The sequence below is a fragment of the Rhinolophus hipposideros genome (genome assembly GCF_964194185.1).
Source record: "Rhinolophus hipposideros genome assembly, chromosome: 10".
NCBI lineage: Eukaryota > Metazoa > Chordata > Mammalia > Chiroptera > Rhinolophidae > Rhinolophus > Rhinolophus hipposideros.
The window spans coordinates 11782487-11801198 of record NC_138056.1 but is presented as its reverse complement, the minus strand read 5'-3'; the positions used below and the strand labels follow the sequence as shown (position 1 = coordinate 11801198).

The following is an 18712-nucleotide window of genomic DNA, read 5'->3' as shown; positions in this document are numbered from 1 at the left end:
GTTTAGTCTTCAAAATGAACCAATCAGTTGAGCTCTATTATTTTCCAGAATTGGAAAGAGAGTCACACAGACTTCAGGTCAATTGTCCAAGGTTGCACAGCTCATATAGGAAAGCAATAGTATTCAGATGCAGGCAGTCTTGGTTCCAGAGTCTCAAGTTCTAACACAAACGCGGCGCTGCCTTTCCTTGGGACACACATGTGTGTATTTGTGAGTGTATTTGTGTTTGTATTTAAACATAATGTCAGTGGTCTCTACAGGCTGTAATGGCTTGACCAGGACTTTTAGCTTCATACTGATTTTCCAGGATTAGCCCAGATCCTTGTAGAAAATGTCAAGGTCTATCAAAGTAACAGTCACATTTTCAGTTGATTGGGAAAGAATTGCAAGAAATATCAGCAGGAGAAAGCTTGATTTCTTTCCCTGTTTGTATTTACTAAAGCATTTATTATTATTATTTTCTTAATTTTAATGTCTTTAAGGTTTCACAACCTTTATCCAAGGCTTTTTTTGAGGCATCTTTCACTTCTTTGTTCCTTAGACTATAGATGAGGGGGTTTAACATGGGGATCACCACTGTGTAAAATACAGATGCCATTTTGTCTGTGTCCAGGGAGTGGTTTGATTTGGGCTGCAGGTACATAAAGATGAGTGTGCCATAGAAAACAGTAACAGCCACCATGTGAGAGCCACAGGTGGAAATGACCTTGCGTCGTCCCTGGGTAGAGCGGATCTTTAGGATGGCGGCAATGATAAAGAAGTAAGAGGTGAGGACAATAGAAGAGGAACAGATCATATCAAAACCAGCAAAGGCAAAGATCAGGATTTCCTTCATGTGTGTATCTGAGCAGGACAGAGCCAAGAGGGGAAGGTCATCACAGTAGAAATGATTGATGACATTGGGGCCACAGTAAGTTAGACGGAAGGTGATAATGGTGTGGAATAAGGCAACCAGAAAGCTGTATATATATGGAACTGCCACCAGTTGAGTGCAGACTCTTTTTGACATCAGTGTGGAATAGTGCAGGGGTCTACAGATGGCGACATAGCGATCATAGGCCATGGAAGCTAAAAGGAAACACTCGGTGATCATGAAGGTGAGAAAACAGCCCAGTTGTATTGCACAAGCATGGAAAGGAATAGTATTGTATTCCACAACAAAATTCACCATCATCTTTGGCGTGATAGCAGAAGAGTAACAAAGGTCAACAAAGGCCAAGTGACTCAGGAAATAATACATAGGTGTGTGGAGCTGAACATCAATCCTGATTAAAGTTATCAATCCAACGTTACCCAGCACTGTGACCAGGTAGATGACTAAAAACACCACAAAACATGGGGCTTGAAGCTCTGGCCGGTCTGTAATTCCCTTGAGAATAAATTCAGTGACATAAGTGATATTAACTTCAGCCATTTATTCTGGTGGATTTTGTTGCAAGTTGAAGAATAAAAATGACAATTTTCAAGGCTCCTGCCAGGGCTGAGGAAAGGTGATTGTGGGTGTCTTCTCACCTTGAATCATGTCATCTTAGCTCTCTAACGACATGCCAGTCTCGCCCCAGGGAGTGGAGTCTCTTACTCTCAAAATAGTCTGCTTAACAAATATTTTGCTTTGTAATTTTAGAATATAAGGGAAGATGTTGGTTAAAAGTTAAATGTGATCTGAAAAAATCTCTTGAGACTACTAACACTAATATTTCAGTATTTTTGCACTACTATCCTTTTTATGCATATATATATGGCAGCACAAAAGTATGTAATTCATAAATGAACCTGTATTAATATTGCCCTATGTTTCAATTCTGTGCCTGTTTCCACAGCTTTAAAACATATCAAAATAATATATTATGACTTATCCATTTTCCTATAATCCTCCCCACTATACATTAAGTACTTTAAGCTATGTAAGCTAAAATAATTGATCAGAAATATATGAAAACATACAATTTTGTTTGCATAGGAATTAAAAAGATGATTTTTGTTCAATTCAAAATTCACCACATTTTGAAGTTTGTTGCCCAAAGAGTTAATCGAGTAGTTTATCAGATAGCTAGTTATTCTAAATTACATGGAGATAAACATCTTTCCCCATAAATATCTGTCAATCTATTTCAAGGGCTTAAAATGTCCAGAGCACTTACTCTGATAGGTTTCACTTTTAGCAACATATCCTAAGGAAATATACAGTTGTAAGCAAAATTTTATGGAAACATAAATAGGTAGGTGAAGTTCCTGATGCATACTTTAAAATAATTGTAATTATTTGTATTTCTGCCGGACCAAAAAAGAAGATTAGTCTCATTAAGCTCAATATTAACCTATTTGAATTTTATTTTTGCTCCTGCCTTCATTTTCCTCAAAGTGGAACCACAAAATATTAACAAAGAAAGGGGCTTGAGAGATCTTTATGTCTAACTCCTTCATATTTCAAATTTTATTTATTACTACAACTATTACTTATCTGTTGCAATTGTGTGCTGTGCTTATCAGATATTCTACTTAGTAAAAAACATGAATTAACTTATGATAATCTCTTGTTAACACTATGAGGGAAGTTCTATCCCATCGTCCATAATTAACAATTGAAAATAGCCAGACTTATAGTTATGGTGGCAGAGAGTAGATGGTATAGTATGGAGGTCACCAGGTTTGTTTGACTACAGAGCCCATATTCCTAACCATCAAGCTCTGCTACCCGAAATGTAGCCACTTGCTCCTTCAGCTTTAATCGCTTGGCTAGAACAACAATGCTAGCAGATGCACCCATTTTTCTGTAATATCAAGCTAAATGTTTAAAGCATAGAGAAGACAAACATGGAAGCTGCAGTTTATTAAAGATTTCTAAGCTTTGCATGCACTTTGCCAAGGTAAAATGCAGGAGCCAGAGCTTTTAAAAAGTTATTACGTAGTTCTGTGCTTCCTTGTAAATAACTGTTTACTATCTGTGCATTAGAGTTTCTTTAGTTATTTATTTTATATAACTTCAGGATTTCTAGTAGTTCCAAAATACATATCAAACCAAATCACAGGGAGCCATACTAGAGAATAAATGCATAAGTGAGAACATTAATTATAGTGGATATTTACTATGAAGTGGCATATTTAAGCACCAAATTAATAGTAGAAAAACAAAGTTTACAGTCGAGTTGCATATCAAGGTGGAATTTGATTCCAAATTCAATAAAATTAAAAATCACCTGGAAACAAAATTACTTATAAAAATCTTTTCAAGAACTCATAAAATATAACGTTTACGATTTTGCATCTACCTCACAACTCTCTGTATTATTTTATAAATTCCTCCAATTTTTTAAAAGTAATTTTTTGATAGCCTTCAATTACTTTCTGTAGGTTGTATTGAAGCAGTCACCATCCCAAAGTCCCAGCATTTATTCAGTCATTTCCACACCTCTGTCAATTTTGAGAAGAAATCCTTAAAATCATTGACAATTTTTACCTGAAGATTGCTTTAATAAACACCATCGTTTCTTGCCTCATTTCATCTTTCCTAAAGCAAGTTTTGCCTCAAATTTTACTGTACACTGGCCTCCCCTCTGGGGTTTTTAACATCCCAATGCCCAGGCACCCCCTTATCAATTTAGTCAGAATGTCTAGGTAGCCCTCAGGCATCAGTATTTTAAAAGCTCCCTTGGTGGTTTCAATGGACAGTCACGTTTGAGAATCAGTAGTCTAAAGAACAAATTCAATGGTTAGAATGGAAATCAGAGCTCAACCACACTTTCAAAATCATTTATTTCTCTTTTGGTTTTGTTTGCCTAACCTATGGTGGGTCAGTTGGAGTACATGATTTCACCACGCCAGTGGAATTCAAATTGACATGTGCCTATTTTTGTTCATGTAAAAGGACTCACCAAGAGTTACGAGAATAAGAATATTTTAAGAAAATTAATTTTCATTTCTTATATTTACTTTTTTTAACCTGAAAATGATTTGCCTGAAAAGGCACTTGTGCTTTTGGATATTATTTTTCCTCTCCTTTTCAAAATCCATCCTTCTCCCACTTTATACATGAAAATATTTCCCACTTATCTGGAATCTTACATGATTTCTTGCTCCAAGGTGTAAAAATATTCAGGGGTCTAAATGATTTGAACATTTAGATAATTCTTTTCCTCGAGACACTCCCATTGCATTTAGAAGACAAATTTCAAATGAAAGTTAGATTTATATTTAATGATTATTCATCAAAATTGGAAATACATAGGTTATTTTATACTAAGAATAACTGTAATTATAACTCAAACAGAAATATTTTACTATTACAGTATATAAAATGTATAGAGCTATATAGTTACAAGAATAAAATTCCAATTAGTGTATGTATGTGTATGTGTATGCATTTGTGTTTTAGAGAAGTGAGCTAAAGTAAGAAGTAAGGTAAAATAACCAAAGAACTAGTTCCAGTGGTAAAAGTATACTACCTTTGCACAGAAATGCTTTGCATACAAAAGGTGTTCAATCAAAAGGAAAAAGAAAATGGTCATTGGGAAACCTCCTCCGCTCCTATCCTCTGATCTATTAATTAAGATATTTCCTAATTTGCTCACTGTCTAGTGTTATCCAAGACCTTCCTTCTGCTTTTTCAGGGTCTACGTGGCTTTTCTAAGCCAAGCACCCTTCATTCTAGGGCTGCACCAAGCTTGGTTTCTTCAACAGAACTTGCATACCAAAACACTGTATACCAACAGTGTACTACAGGTGAGCCTACAGGCGACTTCTTCAGCCATCAGATGCTCACTCTGTGTATCCCAGAACAAATACAAATGAATGATATGACATGATATGAATAAAAGGTTGGAATGAAAGGTTTGAGTCTGATCACCTGAGAGTTTTGAAGCCAAACACCTTTTCTGAGAAGCAGTATTATACAAATGAAATATCAATAGATTTATATTTTATTTCAGGATTCAAAAATTATAGTGAGTATCCATTCTTTATTTAAGATTTTTTTTTTTACCTTATGTTTGATGTTTCCAAAGGCCAAGGATGGACTTGTAAAAATACTGGTTTTGACACTTAAGTGTAGAGCCATTCTTGATGACCTACCCTCATTAAGAGAATTTTAGACAGGAAATCTCACCTGTCCTTATATTTCTCCTTCACTGACATATAGTAACAACTCTCTTCAGGGGGTACCACTGCAGGGGGGAGGGTAATTCTAGGAGATCATATGATTAACTCAATATGAGGTCATTTAGAGAGAGAGAATTGGAGATTGATGAAGTAGTATTTTAAGTACAAATAGATCTCTTTTAGAAAGTACTAAAAAGCAGAGAATATGAAAGTAAGAAATGCAGTTAAGATGTTATAGTTATTATCTCTAAAAGCAGACTGACTTCATTTAATACCACAGCTCACCAAGGAGAGAGGTTTCTAATGGGAAGCTGGGTTAGGGTAGAGGATTGGAGATACACTCCGCACACAAACTCCTTATGGCTCACCTGCTTAGCAATGATCCTGTCTCCCAGTGAGCTCATTCTATAGGTATTTGGGTAATTTATTAGTTGCTAGCCTCCTTTGGGTCTAAACTTGAACCTCTAGAGATATCTTAAAGGTGTGATATTTTCTTACTTGTTTTTCTCAAAGTATGATGAGCTGGCAAAGTACACTGGGGATTTAGAAAAAACAAACAAACAACAAAAGCAAAACCTTTTATTTGTATTTGTATAAATACAAAACCTTTTATTTGTGTTTGTATTTGTTACCATACTTCAAGCATACCAACCAGACAATTTCCATGAAGGCAAAGGTAGGTTATACTACTGGAAACAACATAAAAAGATGGTAAACCTTGGTTCATTTGAATAAGAACTCAGGTTTTGTGAAAGTGTAAGACCATTACTTAAGTCCTGAGTAATTTACTTGTGAGTTCTTGGGCAATATCTATATTCTTTTTAAGCCTCAATTTCTTTAATAGTAAAATCAAGTAAAACGGAACACCTTTTATGTGTTTGTCAGTATTGAATGAATTAATATATACAAAGGACTCAAAAAACTACGGTAAGTAGTACTAGTAAGTGTTCAAAAGATACTTGCTTTAAAAAGTAAGATAAATAAGAATCATAAATAAACCCATGATACTCCAAAAACCTACCACAGTTTCAGACTCTTTCTTGGTGAATCTATACAAGAAGGGAAATGTGTTTTTATTAATGGTAAAATCCAGTTTCTTATCGAATTTCAAACTACAAAACCATTTTTAAATCTCATATACATCATATATTAGATATATGTGTGTGTGTAAAACAAAACTCATAGCAGTAGCTAAAATTCTTGAAAAAGTTATCTACCACTTCCAGTTTTCCACAGTCTTTTGCCCTTTCTAATCCAGCTTTTCCCTCCATTATTAAAGCCAGTTGTTTATAGCTTATCTGACTAGCATGCCATTGATAAATACAATGAACATTTAACATTTTTTAGTTGGATTTCCTCTGAAATTTGAAAAAGTTGTACTGTCTCATTTCTTGTCACTTGTGATTACCACACGTTCTTTGTTTTTGTTGTTGTTTTTAATGGTGGTAAGAACACTTACATGAGATCTACCCTCTTAACAAATTTTTAAGTACATGATATAGTATTACTGACTATAAACAATGTTATAGAGCAGGCCTCTAGAATTTTTGCATCTTATACAACTGACCCTTTCTATCCATCCAACAAGTCTCACTTCCCCCTCTCCCAGGCCCTGGCAAACACCATTCTACTCTGTTTCTATGAGCTTGCCTATTTTATATATTTTATCTAAGTGTAATAATGCAGTACTTATCCTTCTGTAACTGACTTATTTCATTTAACATAAGTCCTCCAGATTCATCCATGTTGTCACATATGGCATAATTGCCTTCTTTTTTAAAAAAGCTCAACGATGTTCCATTGTAGGTATATATCCCATTTTCTTTATCTATCACCCATCAGTAGACATTTAAGTTGTTTCCACATAGTAGCTGTTGTGAATAATGATGCAATGAACATGGGAATGCAGATATCTCTTCTAGATCCTGATTTCAATTATTTTGGATATATATTCAGAAGTGGATAGATCTATGATATGATAGTTCTATTTTTATTTGTTTGAGGAACCTCCATACTGTTTTCCATAGTAGCTGTATCATTTTATACTTCCACCAATCAGGTACAAGGATTCTAATTTCTTCACATCCTCATCAACAGTTTATATATATATATATATATATATATATATATATATATATATATATATATATATATCTTGAGCAATATCCATATCCATATATATATATGGATGTTAGGATAAATGGTCTTCCTAACTGGTATGAGGTGATATCTCTTTGTGGTTTTGGTTTGCTTTTCCCCCACGATTAGTGATGTCAGCCGCATTTTCATATACCTATTGGCCATTTGTAATCTTCTTTGGAGAAATATCTACTCAAGTCCTTAGCCCATTTTCTAATTGGATTACTTGGGTTATTTTGTTGATGAGTTTATAGGAGTCTCATTTATTTTGGATAATAACTACTTATCATATATATGGTTTTTAAATATTTTCTCCCAATCTGCAAGTTTCTTTTCACTTTGTTGATTGCTTCTTTTGTGTGCAGAAGCTTTTAGTTTTATGTAGTCCTAGGTGTCTAATTTTGGTTTTGTCACTTGTGCTTTCAGTGTCATATCCAAGAAAGCATTGCCAAGCCCAATACCATGATTTTCCACTATATTTTTTTCTAGGAGTTTTAGAGTTGCATTTAAGGAGTTTTCGTCTTGCATTTAAGTCTTAAATTTATTTTGAATTGACTTCTGTGGGTGGTGTAAGATAAGGGTCTAATTTTATTCTTTTGGATGTTGATATCCAGTTTTCCCAATGCCATTTGTTGAAAAGACTATCCTTTCCCCATTGTTTATTTAGGCACTTTTGTCAAAGATCAGTTGACTGTATATTTGTGGGTTTATGTCTGAGTGCTTTATTCAGTTCTATTGGTCTATATGTTTGTTTTATGCCAATACCATGAAGTTTTGCAATATATTTTGAAATTAAGAGATGTGATGCTTCCAGTTTTGTTCTTTTTTCTGAAGATTTCTTTGACCATTCGGGGTCTTTTGTGGTTCCATATGAATTTTAGGATTGTAAAAATGCCACTGGGATTTTGGTAGAGATCACATTTTCTTTGTTTTTCTCCTAACTCGCTGATTTCACTTTTAGCTTCTACTTTTCTGCTGTTATTTTTTCTACTTTATCCTCTCTTCTAGACCCGTTTTATTTTAATGCCCATAACTTCAGTTATCACTGAATCTCAAATTTATTTGTCTTAAACAGCTCCTTTCACTTTTAAAGTTTTCTATCTAACTGTCCGGTTTTGAGTTTAAATAGGATGTCTCACAGCATCTCAAATTCTATGTGCCAAAGACCAAGTTCTCAATATCTTGCCTGCAAATCTGATTTTCATCCTGTGGGCTTTATCTTAGTGGATGGTACTACTATCCACCCTACTATCTATGCAGGTCAAATAATATTTGTCCTTGAACTTTTGAAATTCCTTACTTTCCAAATTTTATATCAACTTTACCTTTTAGGTATTGCCTTTTCCCTTGCTTTTCTTTCTACCTCTACTGCCACCCTCCAATTCCAACATCATTCATCATTTCTAGTTTTGAAATGAATACATATATATTCACCTTGAATTTCTATTCTAGCTCACACAGTTATCACGTATGACTCGGGACAAGTCATTTAAACTCTCTGAGGCTCTCTTACATAAAGTATGAGAACATTTTTTCCTACACCATAGAGTTTTGTAAAAAGTAATGACGAAATGTATGTGTACCCTTTCAGTACCTTACCTGGCTATAATACACACCCAATAAATTTTAGTCACGGTCGATATTATTGTGTTTATTATCACTCTACTTATCATTATAAGCATCATCAATTTGCAAAGTAATTTAATATCCAATATAAATTTTCTCTTCAAAATTGCCCTGTGCTGTAAGTAGTATTTTCATTTCTTAATTGAGGCTCAGAGATTATGACTTTCCCAAGAGTACATAGATAGACAGTAGAAGAGCCTGACCACAAACCTAGATCTGGCTTCAAAACCTCTTCTCTTCCCACTAAACAATCTTGTCTCCCAAAGGAAGGTGCTTCAAGGTGGAGGAAATAGTCATCCCTGAGGAATCAGATAATTATCTCTATATACTCAAACTAAATCGCCTCTTCATTAATCTTAAATTAAAACTCTATGTTTGTTGAGACGGGTTTCAGTTAATATGTCCCCACCAAAAAAAAAACTGAGAAATGTCATTGTAACAAGGCCCCTTGAAACTGATTAGCAAGCAAATCCTATCTAACAATTCCAATAGGGAATTTCATTTACAATGAAGAGTTTCGTAATAAGACCCAGAGAGACAGTTTCAGTATCAACACTGATGCAAACTCTGACTTCAGTTTCTCTTGACTTAATGATCAGCAATTATTAGTTTAAATCAACAGATGAAGATTGGTTGCTACAGAAAATGACATTTTTCTTAATTTTCCTAGATATTCTGAACTTCTGCAGCCCGACTACAGGCAGAAATGCTAACCTACTTGCTTTCATTTTATGTAGTCTGGGCAGGCAGTAGGCACTTGGGGACTTCTAAGTTCTCTGGCAAGGTACTGCATATAAACCAGTACCAACTAATTTGGGAATATAATCACTGATTCATTTCTCTTTCAAATTCAGTTTCAAACTGTTACTTTTTTCACAATTAAAGTTTTTGACATATGAAATGACCTGAAGGCCCTGCTAGAACTCTAAGGCATTTTAGGATATCTAAGGATTTTAATGGATGTTTAACTCTTCCCTGAATAAAGAAATCCAGAAGAGTCAGCTAGGTAAAGCCCTACTCAAATAGATTTAGGATAAAAATATCAAATGTAAAGCATACATCCTAGCAATATAAGATAGCATATTCCATGTGTGCACAGTTTAGTTGGAGGTGATGGTCTGCGAGTTGCAAAGTATTGGTTTCTGCCTATTTCTGGAATATGGATTATGAACTGAACTATGATAAAATGTTTATGACTAGTGTTTGATCATTTTCTACAAACAGGACAGGAAACGAAAATCTAATCACAATAGAAACATTATACTAAAAGATAATTAAGTCACTCCAGGAAAAACAAATACAATAAACTTGCCTAAAGGAATAAATGAAATTTAAAAGTATCAAGAAAATAATTGCATGTGTGAGTTTGTGTTTAAATAAAAATGAGAGGAATACAAATGAAGGTTTATGCAGAGGATTATTCATGCATAATCACAGGAATTAAGAACCAAAAATTGGGTAAAGAAAGAAAAAGTCCTAGGCAAACTGAGTTAGTAATTAAAAATAAAAGCAAAAATAACTAAATAGAAGTCTCTTTTTCGCGCTTTATCTATGGTTCCTCATACAAACCAGGAACTCAATAAGTCATTGTGGAACAGTAAAAGAATCTCTCAGAAAGTTTTCTGGAATTTGACTCCCAACAGTTCAAGTTCACTATTTAAAAATGGGGTTTTCTCTCATGTATATTTTTTAATCATTGGTAAAATATAACACAGATTTTATTTTATGCGTATATATACATATGTTTATGTATATAAATTGCATATGCATTCTACATATACAGAGAGTGCCAAAACATTGTATACACATTTTAAGAAAGGAAAAATCTGTATTAAAATTGTAATACAATGAAGGATGTTAGCATTCATTTGATTAATGCCATCTTCTGAGTGAACGTCATACTACACATTGCTACCATAATTCAATTCAACTTCAAAAAGTAATACATAGATAACATCTCTTAAAATGTGTACATTTTTTGGCACTCCCAGTATTATATATCATATATATACATACATAAATTTATGTATATATTTAATCATTAGATTTTACTAACGATTAATATACATTTTACTAATGATTAAATAAACATACATAAAAGAAAACATCACTTTTAAAGAATGAACTTGGCAAAGTGAAATATATATAATTATGAATGTTAGTGCAGACAAGTGGACATTTTAAGGAGTTCAATTGCAAAAACTTTCTGCAAGATTTATTTTTTGTTCGACAATGATTTATTAAGTCCCCAGTTTGTGTCAAGAACTCCAGATAAAGCAGTTAAAAAGAGACGAAAACCCCTGCCCACATAATAAAAAACAGAGATGACAAACAAACTAGGCAAAGAAAATATTATGTAGTGATAAATGATATTGAGGGGAAAAAGTAAGTCAGGGAAGGGACGTAGTAACAATTAGTGATTTATAGCATTTATGATAGTCCAGACAGGATTCTAGGTCTTTATACACTTTAACTCATTTAATCCTCAAAGCAGCACTTGAGACAGTTACTACTGTTTTTGTTTTAAAGATGGTACAAACAAGACACACGATGTTATGTGACCAAGTACTGCCATGGCACGTAATGGAAGAGCCAGAATTTTGACCTAGACAATCTGGCTCCTGTGTTCTCTCTCACACTTCACCACCATGAAAGGGTCCAGGGGTGAAAGAGTGAGATATCTAAGAAAAAATATTCCGGGTACAGGGAACAAATACAAATACCTAACACTGACATGCCTGCAGTACTCAAAGTCAGTGTGGAGAGAAGGATGGAAAGGGGAGATAGGGATTAAGATCACTCAGGTCAGAAACCAGTGGCCAGATTATTCGAGATCTTGTGGGCCCTTGTAAGAATTTTGGGTTTTACTTTGGGTGAAATGGCAAACTGCTGGATTTTGTGCCAAGGAATGAGATAACCTAATTAGATGGGAGAGGTGTTGGGGAATGGGTGAGGAAGGGGAAGGGATTAGGAAGTACAAATTCCCAGTCAATGGAAACAGTGAACCTATTTGAAAGAATGGTGAAAATAGTAAAATGAGTGATTAAATCAGAATCCCTCTGATTGAGATTACAAGGACAAGAAGGGACAAATGTAAATTAATGATTAGAATACATTAAAAGTGCTTGTAATATTGAAATTGTTTGTCATTTGTTTTTGCTTTTCTTTGCTTTGTTTATGTGAATTGGATTGGACATACATCATCAAGGACTAGTGGTTTCATGGTGAGATCATTCTAGTTCAAATATGACCCGACTTTAGCTTTGTTTTTTTCTTAGGTTGATCTTTTTCTAAGTAGAACTTTCTCATCACAGTTGTGCCTTGGACAGTCAGTGACCCTGGGAGAGGCATTTCTGGGGAACATTAGACATTAACTCTCTAAGGAATAGAGACTCCACTACATAAAAGGCTATATCACACAGTCACACATCCACACCACAAAGGACACTCATACGGAAACATTCAGGTAGGTTAACAGGTACTATTGGTCTTTTCCATAGCTTTCCTCCACTGATCCATCCACAGTTTTCCCCATTAAAAAGAAAGTAGATGACCCTGTTCTTTTCTACTCCAAGTGGGTGAAGCTGACATCTATACACAAGAATGAAGTAACATTCTTAGCTTTCCCAAAATAAAAGATCTCCTTCAATTGTTTCCTGAGTTTGGGCTTCCTTCAGAAAAAGAAAGCACTTTTTTTTAATCTGTTGATAAAACTTCAGAAGCCAATTCTTGTAGAAGAAAAATATTTGTGTGAGAGAGAGTTGCCTTTTGGGAGAAAAAATTGATGGTTTAAAAATCAAGTGTAGCAAAGAAACATTCACAGGTGAAAATAATACACAAAAAAGGAAGCTGGTCTTTTCAAATTTTGAAGTTGATGAAGGTGTATGGGGTTTTATTTTTTCCTTTTATTATGGATGTACAAGGAAGGAAAATATGCCTGATTCTAGTCTATGATGGGCAAAGAAAAGTAGCTCAATACTAAAACTTCCATTAATCACCTCTAAAACATCTAAAGTGAGGTTTATCATGAAAGACCGAAAGTGGGGCCAGAGTCAAAATGTTCCTATGTCTGGAAGAGGGCAAATGCTGGCCAGATAATTACTTTCTCATTTCCTCTTCTATTCTTCACCAAGAATAGTGAGCTGCAGTACTAATAGCTAAGATGCCACTTCAGGAAGACAAGTCAGTTCAACAATTTTATCCAAACACACCTCTCACAAAGTGGGCTTTGGCTCCACCAAGGAGAAAGTAAATGGATGTGAGAGAAAATTGTGTACATATCAGATTTTATGTATATGTATGTATGTGTGTGTTTGTATATATACATACAAATGTGTACGTATGTATGTATACGCATGTATGTTTGTTTTGTTTTTGGAAAACACATTAGGTACAAGGTAATTTACGAATAATTTGATAGTCACAATAATCACACTAGATAGGTGTCGCTGACTGTTTTGCAGTTGAATAAACTGATCCTGAGAGGTAACTACTCTAAGCTTACCCAACTACAAAATAAATAATAAAACTAAAACTTAGACTCAGGTCTGAATAACTCCATAACCAACCCTTATCCCACCCTTCATTCTGTTTCAATGTGAAGAGATTTTTTTCAGTAGATAAGAAATTGAAGGGAATATTTTAACAGGTGGCATGAATCTTGAGATGGTTGGTTATAAAAAAGGAGCACATAAAGTTGTTATTCACCATATCTAAAGGAACTTACAAATTTTCACCCTAAGTTCACAGCCATGTTTTCTTGCTGAGTTCAGTGGTATAAAGAGCATGAAGAGACTGTATTCTTTGCCAGGACTGAAACTTTCTCCGCCTCGGTAAATGCCTGCTTTATGATGATTCCCACCAAACATTTTCCCAGCCTGAGCAGCAGTAGAGACCCTTCTGTCTCTAAGTTGTTTCCCAGATGTAACGTGTAATTATGAATGGGTATCAAGGAAGATGCACTGTCGCAAAGATTGCTCAGAACTAGTTCCCTCAAATCTTTTCACTGTGATTCGACATTGACGTTTATGTCTCTATTTAATGAAAGTGGACATTTAGTGTATGATCATTCCTGTCTGGTGCCAAGAAAATCACCATCTCAAATTCCTAGTCAGAAAGAATTCCCTTCAATGAGTTTGTAGCAGGCCATTTATGATAAAGAGCTTGAATATGATTTCACTAAACCAAAGTAATAAGCTATTGTTTTTCCACAATTACATGTTAGGATGGGATAAGGGAGTATCACAGAGAAAAATCTGCAATTGGCCATAGACAAAGACAGAGGCAGAAGGAGGAAGAAATGACAAATTCTTACTCTTTCAGAAAACATAGCAGGTGATAGCAACTGAAACATGGAGTTGAAAGCAAATTATTGCGGTCTGTTTGCCTTGTCAACTATGGGATTCTGCAGTGCCTTCCAATACTAATGGAGCCACTCTTCTGGCATCAACATTTCCTATCGTTCCTCGCACTTACTAAGTTCTAGCCACATGGTCTATTCCAACGTGCCAGGTTACATCCTGGAAATATTGATTCTTTTGGTCACAGTTCCCCAAGGTTTTGTTTAATTTGGCTTTTTCTGATTATGCAGGCTTCAGTATGAATGTCTCCTTCTCCAAGAGTCCTTTCCCATCCATGGAAATTGACACATTAGTACGAGCCTCACTTCTGACGCTGCCCAGTCTTCCATATTACCTTGTACTTTATTACCTTGTATACTTTCTCCACAGGACTTACCAAAACCTGAAATATTTTATCTGTTTAGGTGCCTTGCTATCTAACTCCCCATCTCCTAAAATGCAACAAAGGACATCTTCTGTCTTGTTTCTTGCTGAATCTCCATTTTGTATTATATGTTGTCCAGTAATCAACATAAGTTGAATGAATGAACACTTTAAACCAAATAACACCTGTGCAGCAGATGGAGACAGCAACCAGTACAGACTCCAACAGGAGCACAGAGGGTCCCTAGGGAGAAAGTACGTAAATTATAAAGCATTGATTGGTTTGTCTCTATACAATGTGCTTTATAGTTCTGTGAAAGTTTTGGGAAAAGTAGCTACAAAAAGAAAAAGGAAATTATTAACTCTATGGAAATCAAATAATTGTGCAAGAAAATTACATTCATAATATTCTTCATAGTGTTAGTAATTCCTATTAGTAATGCTCGTTGTGTTACTCATAGTATTATTCCTATAGTACTAATACTATATTCATAGTAATTTTTTTAAAAAAATCAATTTAAGGAAAAATTCAAATGTGACCATATTATGAAGATGGGGAGGAAAAAGTGGTGGTTCTTGGGTAGAGATGCAGGGATTGTTGGGAGAATTTTCATATTTTATCTTTAATAAAAAGATGCCGACCAATCATGTCCATGATTGAAAAATCAATAACTACACATATAAGCATATAATTTAAAATGAGTTAAGTGCCAAAGAAGATACCCAAAAAGGTGTTATCTATGGGGAGATGGGGTGGGAAAGAAGTGACACAGGAATTTATATGTTTTGTAATATTAGTTGACATTTAAAACAATATACATGCTCTACATTAATAATTTTAAATAATTATTATAAGTAATTTTAACTAAACACATGCATATATGTAGAAACAGAGAAAAAACTAGAACATAAAATGTCAAATATGATTTTTTTATGGTTGTGGTTTTTAATTTCTATATTATATGCATCCACATGTTTGAATTCTGTATAGTTAATATTTTGTCAGTCAGAAGAGTCTACCTCTTACCATGGAAAAAGCAATTCAACATATTGTACTAGCTTATAAAACCAAAGGGCATTTTTTATCCATTTTACATTTCTTTTGTGAGTTGGAAGAAGGCTCTATTCCATGTCTCCTCGATCATGAACTGATGCTTACATGATGAATCTTAAATCTTGCTGGTCACCATGGTAAGAAAAAAAACAAAAAAAAAAACTGAAAAAAAACACTAATGGGTTCTCTCACCAACAACTAAATGCTCAGCTGAGAAACAACCCATATGAATTCTAATCTAACTCATTGTCCAGAAATAGCCAACATTTCCCCTTAAACCCCAAAGGGGAGAAGCATAATGCTATCATGTGCACAAAAGGCAAAGAAATGAAAATAACTGATGAACAAAATGAATTACAAGTACAAATGTGTAAACTTTTATTTATTTTTTATTAGTTTCAGGTGTACAAGACAAGGTAATACTTAGACGTTCATCATTTATATCCCTCACACTGTGAACCCCCCTCTCCCCATCCACTATCCCTCCGACCTCACACGGAGCCATCACATTATATATATAAAATTATATTTGGCATTCATTAATGTTTAGCTTCTGATGTACAATGCCATGATCAGGCATCCACAGTATCCCTGAGGTGGTTCTATGGAGTCATTTAAGAATTTCTAACATGCATTTATTTTTATCAAATGGGAAATTGGATTCCAAGTATAAATATTAACACTATGGCTAGCTCCTAACACACACAATAGACAGCCCTACCTATAAAGAAGTAGGAAAACCAATGAACCTTCAAAACAAATAAGTGAGGGGAAGTGTTGCTTGTGTTAATAAGGTTGATTCCTTTTCCCTATGGCTTTTTTTAAAAATTGAGATTAAGCAATCAATTCTGCCAGTTACAAGTCCTTTGAAGATAGCTCAGGGACTTTTCACGATGAAGTTGGGAATGGTTTCAGCATCTCTTCTGCATTGTCTTCATCTCTCTTGGGAGTGACCTTGCCAGGCAGTGCTGGGCACCATTCTTTCTACTACCTCCATTACTCAGCAAAAAGAGCTGCATTCTAAAGAAAGTAACTCATTCATATTACTTGACTACCCATGCAGCCCGAGTATATTCCACCACATGGTATCACTGCAGTGATCATACATTCATTTGAAACATAAGAGGGTCTTTTTAGCCCTTTTTTTTCTTGTTTTATATTGTTTTGTTTTGTGTTTAGAAAAGTCCAAGGGCAAATGTAAGCAACTGGAGAGACCTAAAGCAGGCACAAGATTTTCTTTACTTCCCTAGGCCATGATGTACTTTGTATAGTTGTTGAATTTTATGTGGTTAAAGGTTTTTAATATAGTTGATTAATAGGGTAACTAACTTTCATTAAACTAGGCATACTGAATATGTTTTTCATGCATAATCTTATTAGAAACTGATAAAAATATCTTATGTTAATATTAAACCCATTTTACAGTTGAAGGGATTGTGCCTTAGACATGATAATCGATTTTCCTGAATTCAAAGAGCTACAGTGACTCGACTGAGACGAGAAAACAGATAGATGATAAATCTCTGTCTTTAGCCACTAACATTCATGGCTTTCCTTACAGTTAATTCATCTCACTTCATGAGACGGATTAAATGTTATATCATTCATAAATGGATTAAATATATGCTACAATGAGTCAAAAATCCCTATGCCTTCCAGGATCATGGGAGCAATTTCTAATACATCCATTACAATTCATTTAGCTATAGAGAGAAAACTAAGCACAATGGGTTTAGTTTCACTGAGTAATTCGGTTTATACAGGCTAGTCCATTCGTTTTAGATAAATTACCATCTTTCAGCTTCTTCATTTTTAAAATATATGCATATGTCTATCCTAGGTCACTTCCAATTCAAATATTCTACACTTTAAATCTCTTAATGTCAATAATATAAAAAAAATCATGTACACATTGAAGTATCTTGTCTGGAGTCGGGAAACACAACTTATCATTTTTTCCGAGGTCTTAGTGGAACTCAGCTTCTGTTTGACAATTTGGGGAAATAAAGAGAGATTTATCACCATGTACTTTTGGGCTTTGATAACAGGAAATTGAGCAGCACAACAATAAATCTGTAATGAAATGGGGTGCTGCATAAATCCGTAAGAAAGGTGGCAAAAAAAATAACAATAGGTAAATTAATGATTAATTCATATGTTTCTCCTAAAGTTAATTCCTAGATGGAAGCAAAGAGCTAGAAATGTTGGATGGGAATAAAAATGGCCTGAGATAGAGACTTTCATTTTCTGGATTGATAATGGTGACGTAGTGTAGTCAATGTCTACTTTTAGTTAAAACAAAATCATTGCTCTTCACAGAATTCTTCTCTCTCAGGCACATGCTGAATGATGACTGAAGTCATATTTCCTTTGGGTCACTACTCAAGCTAAGAAGTGTTAATGGTTTGTCATCTATACCAAATTAAATCTAAACATGTTAGCAAAGCATTCCTTCCTGAAATACACATGCATTCATTTTCTCTAAAAAAAATAAGTCCACCAATTAGAGCCATGAACTTTTAGATAAGTGGAAAGAAAAATATGAAATATTATCATTATTGTTCTTTATGGAAATAGAGTAAATATTCTCTATTTTCTCATAGATTCATTTATCATCACATTGCTCAATTTTTAAAAATAAATATAAAAGCCAGCAGGATTAACTTTCAAAGGAGAAACCCAAGGATTTAGGAGCCTGTTCCTAAAAGCCCTCATCAGAGGCTTTATCACTAATGAAGGAATTTCATAACTTTTACATAAAAATTCAGGATCTACTAAAATAACTCACTGATACAAAAAGGATTTAATCAGCACATATTTATTCTATGTCCAGCATAGTGCATTATGAACTAAAAATTAAACTGTTTTCACAGGCTGATGGTGTAATGCCAGCCAGCCAGTCAATTCATAAAAGCACTTTATGTAATTCCTCTCATCTTAAACTTATGTGTATGTCGGCATCACTGTAGGCTTCATATTGCTACTATTTGTCATAAATTTCAATGACATTATGGGTTTCTTGTATTTCTGAACATTTCTGTTGGCTTACAACTAATATATTTCCTCAGTCATTTGT

General features: G+C 34.4%; 1 protein-coding gene across 1 annotated transcript; it reads right to left on the bottom strand.

Moving 5' to 3' along the window:
- Positions 1-454: 454 nt before the first annotated feature.
- LOC308504301 (olfactory receptor 8U3) lies at positions 455-1414 on the bottom strand (the record flags this gene model as incomplete). The annotated part of the gene is made up of 1 exon (XM_081064648.1): positions 455-1414. The coding sequence occupies one exon, from the start codon at positions 1412-1414 to the stop codon at positions 455-457; it is 960 nt and encodes a 319-aa protein (XP_080920774.1).
- Positions 1415-18712: the final 17298 nt, after the last annotated feature.